The following is a 6,058-nucleotide window of genomic DNA, read 5'->3' as shown; positions in this document are numbered from 1 at the left end:
TAAATACGAGGGTTCGAGTGATGCACGCTGGAATTTGGAAGGGGAGAGAGCGAGAAAACTTATTAAACGCAAGGGTATTGTGGCATCCTCGCACCGGTCTCCGTACGGCCCCAATGCGCTCAAACGAGACGAAGGGGAGAAGCAGGCGAGTGGCGCGCTACCTGTCGTGCGGCGCCATGCATTGCGAGGAGGGAGTCTTCTGTGTTTGCCGCAACATGGCTCTGCATGTGCGCCAAGCGCAGAAGAAATGTAGAAGAAACGTACTTCGCTCCTCGTTGAACTGCGCCTTCTGTAATTCACGTGCTCATAATTACCGATATACACCGCGGTATAAATTTCTACGGCATGTTTTTAAGGCAACACTGCATTCAGTTGAGGCGCTTTTCTACCGCTTTGAACCACCGAACTCATGGCTGAGTGGTAGCGTCTCCGTCTCACACTGCGGAGACCCTGGTTAGATTCTTACCCAGCCCATCTTGCAAGTTGTTTTTATTTATGAATTGCATTCCGCCATTTTTCGCTCATGGCCAACGTAGCCGACGCCGACGACACCGGCTTTTCTGCGACACGAGTTCCTTAACGCTATCGCGTTAAAAAGTGGACTCATGGGTAGAGTTGCACCGTGTCCCTTCGGCGAGTGGATCGAAGGACGGGCAGAGGCACACGTGCTTGGCGCACGTCGCGTTCTCCCCGAGGGCCTCGCACTGCTCCGTTGTGTTGCACGCGACGAACGCCATAACTGCGGGCAATTAGAGAGTCAGGGTTGCGCTCCAATATACAGGCTCGCAAGTAAGTTTGTCTTGTCTCTGGGTAGTCCATCGGATCTGTGTGAAATACAGGCGCAGCTTTTACCGTTTCACCACTGTTTGTATGTCGCGAAACATATTCTTACAGAAATAATGAGGAGGGCGCTACAAGTGTTCTACAGCGAACTGTGCTATTTTATGAACTGTAGAATGTCAAGTCTATCGTGCTTTAGATTACTGCCCTTAGCAATAAAATATCTTGGCGAGACTGCTGCCAGATGGCGCTTGCACATGTTTAAAAATATTGAAGGGGAGGAGGGGGGAGCTGGTCTAAGACTGACAGTGGACACAGCTGAACGTCCACCGTGTTGAAGAAAATAACTCACGCCTCTTTTTTTTCTTTATTTCTTGCTCAGTGTGAAGGCTTGTCAAATATGAGGTTTATTGCAGCATGATGGCTGTTCGTTGTATGAGTGGTAAAAAATTTGTGTATTTCTCTCCGCTCAAGTGCTCCACGCATGCGTTGGAGCGCATATTTATGCATGCTTATCCAGCAAAAACACGATAGTAGCAATACAGCGCTTGTGTTTGTTGAATGTGTTACGGCCTTGTACCGAAGTGCGCTGCCATATTCCGTCGTGCTGCAGGCGGAAGGTGGTAGGCCCATCTGTTGCAGAACTTGCCAAGACTAGACCTCAGGTGAAATTATGAGTACGTTCGCGTTGTACTGTTGCAATCCTGTAAATTGATTTCTCATTAGCATACCACTGGCGAAACTAATATTTGGTGCGTTCTATTTTTCGTATGTCCAGCGCATCTCCGCAACGTGTAAAATACGTATCTGCGGGATTTATAATTTCGGATTTGTTGATACACGCCATTTGACATCCAGCCATTTACTCAACGAGCCATTTAACAACCTACCATTTGAACAATGTATCTGCTTCTCGACACTGCCAGGTGTTTCCTTCTTTCTCGGTTGTACCGTACAATGCATCACACATGCGTTTGCAATAGCGTAAGCCATACTCTGGTCATGAGCAGCAAATTGTCAAGTATGGCAGCTTTAGACTTACGTGTTCGCGCCGAAGGTGCGGTCATGGTATGTGCAGGAGTCCTTGTGATTCTGCATAAGATAACATCAACCCATTATTCATCTATATGGCGGGCACTGTTCTGAAACCAGTGAAGTCGCTATGACTACGTTATGCGGGTGGACCGTTTGTCCCATTTCCAACCACGTATTTTTAAAGCGATGCTAAAGAAAAAATTAAGCTGAGCAGTACTAGCAGACTACATTTCCACAGTAAAAAAACATAACACATTCCTGAGCCAGGCACTACACAAAAAAGAACAGAACACGGCCGATGAAGCCATCATCAATAAATTTTCTGCGCCCGCTCAGCTCGAAGTCGCAAATTTTGGCGGTCTATGTTCTTGCCTAGTTAATTTTTTTATCATTAAATACGAAATACAATAATGTTCTTAAAGTCTTAAAGACGAAGCTTTCACATTTCCAGAACTGAGACAGTATTTGGAAACATTAGTCGTAGCACTTACGCGCCGGTGCTGGATTTCGGGCGCTAAATGTTCCGAAACGGAACGTTCGTCTTTCTCTTCTAGTGATCAACGTACTAGCGGAAACACTATATTTTTTAAAGGACACTTTGTAGTTTAACTTGAATTAGTGCTTTCGTTTAGCACTTTAGGTTTTACCACATGTCAATGGCTTGCGTTTAGTGCGATTTTGCCCAAGAGTGAGCGAGTGCAGATAATTGGGGGTCATACGAGACATATCCAGAATTGCGCTAAATACGGAACCAGCTGCCCGTTCCGTTTAAGTAAAACAGTTGCCAGAACATAGTTTGTTCTCGCCATGTGCGCGCTTATTGAAAAAAAATATATGAATCCCACGCACTGTGGGAATCGATGTAAGCCAGGCTTTCTCTGCTGTTTGCTATGATTCACGATAATTAGCGGTAATGTTGACGGCGAACGTTTAGGTTCTTTATTGTTTAGTCCAGCTCGAGAGGGGTGAGTTGACGTTCAACGTTACCTTTGCATGCACCTCTGCTGTTTGCCTGCGTAGTACACAGAACACACGGGGGGAAGTGCTTACTTGAGGTGTTGTTGTGCACCACACTTCATACCCTCTGAGAGGGCAGAGCATACTCACTGCCTCACACGGCACATCGCATCGTGGAAGAAGTATTAAACTTTACTTCCATTATGGGGCTGTAATTGGCAAAACCACAATTGGATTAGGATGCACGCCATAGGGGCCGACTGCGGATTCATTTTGACACCGTGGTGTTTTTTAACATGTGGCAAATCTAAGTGCACAAGCGCTTTTACGCACAAGCTTCAGTGGCCAGCTAGTGAAATCGGCGAATATATGTTTGAAGCTGCGAAGGAAGGGAAGGAGCAAGGCATCTGGAGGTGCAAAGAATTACATGCCGGGGAAAGTACGAAGGAGCGCGCTTAGCGCGCTGCAAAGTAACACCACCTAGAGGAAAGTGTAAGTAATGTTGAACGGGCATGAGGATGAGGCGAAGCGTCGCGGAGGAGGAAGCTAGGTGGAGGCCCGATGGGTTGGCCTCCTTTGATGGTTGCTGTGCAGGTGCCGAGTTCGTCGCGTGATCAAATTGTCGAACGCCAAGTGAGAAGGACGGAACAGCAACGCAAATGCGGGCAGGGTGACCACGAGTCAACCAATCCCAAAGCCTTCGCCAAGTGCCGGGCACAAGCTTGACAAGTTCGGCAAAAAGCGCAGGCTTCTCGTGCCCAAGAGACTTCCGAGGAACGTGCTAGGCGGCTTGCAACAGTATGGGTCTATCAGGCAAGACGGCGTAGCTTAGAAACTGTTCACCAGCGTGAATCCCGTTTGGAAGCCCGGCACATGCAGTGTCGTGCGCGAAGCCAGGAAGCGCAGCACCGAACTGAATGTATCGATTGCGATAGCAAATTAGTGGACAACTACACAAAGTAACGATACTAGTTATGGCGGCTGTATAGACTTTCAAACATTCGCTAACTAACTAAATTAACAAACAAGGTAACCCGCCGTGGTTGCTCAGTGGCTATGGTGTTGGGCTGCTGAGCACGAGGTCGTGGGATCGAATCCCGGCCACGGCGGCCGCATTTTGATGGGGACGCACGTGTTCTTAGATTTGTGTGCATGTTAAAGAACCCCAGGTGGTCGATATTTCCGAAGTCCCCCACAATGGCGTGCCTCATAATGAGATCGTGGTTTTGGCACATAAATCACCATAGTTTTAACAAACACGGGGTCAGCACGCACGGGCAAACATCAACACATCACACTCGACCACTGCGGACAACCGCTGTCACAACGTTGATATGAGGAAGCGCGGCAGCAGCTGCGATCAAAGTGACATTTGTGCTGTCTATTGCTTCAACGCAAACTCAGCGGTGAGAACGCAGCGCCCACGCAGCTATGAGCCATCGGTGCCGTTGCTACATCTACGCTCTGCAAATTGTTTTCAAAATAATGTGCGCGGCCGCAAAATACGCACTTTCTGGTGGAGTGCAACGCCGCCCTCCCCCTATCACCCTCCGGAACCATGCGCGCGACGGGAAACAGCGCGCTCCCTCCCCACTTTCCTCTTTTGCGCACGCGAGATTGAACCGCAATTGTCGGCTCACCATCGCGCGCTTTAACTCGCACATGGAGCATACGAGGCGCGGCGACAATCTTATCGCCACTGGATTTTATACGGAACCTCACGGCGACGACGACGGCAGAAATGCGCCTGGAGTGAACGCGTAACCCGCGTTCACTAAGTGAAACGTCAATGTAATTTGTTTTTATTTCACCGCGTCGAATAGCGGCTACAGCGGTCGCGATCCAACCCAAAACCTCGAGCAATGCCGCAGCCGCAAGGCTACTGCCGCGGGCGCAGAAGTGTTGATTCAGCGTGTGACCGCTTCCGTAGTGTCGCCTAGACCCTACGGTGCGCTCTAATGAGGCCCTGCATCTGCACACCCTGCGTTAGTTGCCCGCTTGGGAAATTTGCAGTGTGTTCATTTTTTTTTCAGAAATAGCAGGAACGTATTGTAGCGTCCCATCAACTTAAGTTTATCCCGTTTGCGCGCACTACCTCTGTCGTGTCCTCACGTCCCCTTTTCCTTATTGTCCCACCCCCTTCTTTGTATGAGAACTGCTAGGGAAGAGCGGCAAGGTTGTTATTCACTCGTTTCTCGATTTCGTCGGTTCTACCGATTCTCTGCCTCCTCTCTACCATCCTACCTTGATTTCCTCTAGACTTGCACGTTAGTAGAAAGGTAAACACGGTCATTTCTGCAACGCTCTTGCGAGGGTTCACGGATAATTACAACTGTCAACATGTTAATGTTGCGACGTCCAGTGAAACCCAGAGGGAATTGTACACATTCGTAGCGATGCAAACGTACAAACGAAATTCTCGCGTCGCCTTTCCTCTCTGCCGCGCTCCTATAATGTATACACACGCTCTGAATCACCCCAGACGCGGTGCATGTTCCAAACAGCAATAGCAGCAGCAGCAGCAGCGGCGGAGATGTCGAAGTACGGGGCAAAACGTGAGTGCTGCCTTTGGTGAAGGATGTTTTGTAACGCTACTCCAAGCAACAGTTCAGTAAGCCAGACAGCTTCACGGCACAGCTTTTGTCACTGCGTCAACAATTCCGACACGTCTGTTCGAGTTCACCTTAGAATATCTTAGAATGCCTTAGAAACAAAAGTACTTTCTTCGTACTCTCTCTTCATTCATTCTCAGTTTGTTTGGTAGACAAAAGCAGAGAAATAATAAAAGCGGCTGGGAATCAAAGTCTCGGTGCATGTAGGAAAACATCAGGTCAAGAGTCGATTGCGAGCCCTTGACACCCCGCATACTAAATGCTGTATTTTTGTCGGTAAACATACTGTATTAGGCACCTCAAATTGAGAATTGGGAATGATTTCGTTCGTCCTCACTTTATAAATGCCTTCGGTCGTCATTAAGCTTATAAGCACTAGATAAATAGGCATAGAAAAAAAGATATGGAAAAAGATACTAACCTTTCGTCGTGCCGTAAAAGGGGATCTTCTTCTTTTGAGCCTCTCGCGCTGCTCTCACGCGAACGTACAGATGACGATGGGACTTACTTCTGTGTGGCCCCACTCTAGAAAAGCAAATCCTGGCTGTCCGGCGTGCCCGCGACCGGGCCGGTGGGCTAGACCTGCCAGTCCCGACGTGGGACTAGCCGGGTGCGCGACGAGTTCGCGTCCTCGCCGGACCTGCAATAAAAGTTTCTTCACTCACTCACTCACT

General features: G+C 48.7%; 1 protein-coding gene across 3 annotated transcripts in view; it reads right to left on the bottom strand.

The window, feature by feature from the left end:
• The window catches only part of LOC139046637 (uncharacterized), a 57,148-nt gene that overhangs the window by 16,276 nt on the left and 34,814 nt on the right, over positions 1–6,058 (bottom strand). For all 3 annotated transcript variants that reach the window (XM_070533866.1, XM_070533865.1, XM_070533867.1), the window contains 2 exons: positions 5,806–6,024; positions 1,823–1,872 (listed from right to left, as the gene is read on the bottom strand). In XM_070533866.1, the coding sequence (XP_070389967.1) occupies positions 1,823–1,847 (25 nt within the window). In that variant the 5' untranslated portion in view covers positions 1,848–1,872; positions 5,806–6,024. The remainder of the gene's footprint in view (positions 1–1,822; positions 1,873–5,805; positions 6,025–6,058) is intronic.

The sequence above is a fragment of the Dermacentor albipictus genome, chromosome 2 (assembly GCF_038994185.2).
Source record: "Dermacentor albipictus isolate Rhodes 1998 colony chromosome 2, USDA_Dalb.pri_finalv2, whole genome shotgun sequence".
NCBI lineage: Eukaryota > Metazoa > Arthropoda > Arachnida > Ixodida > Ixodidae > Dermacentor > Dermacentor albipictus.
This window is presented reverse-complemented; position numbering and strand designations above follow the sequence as displayed.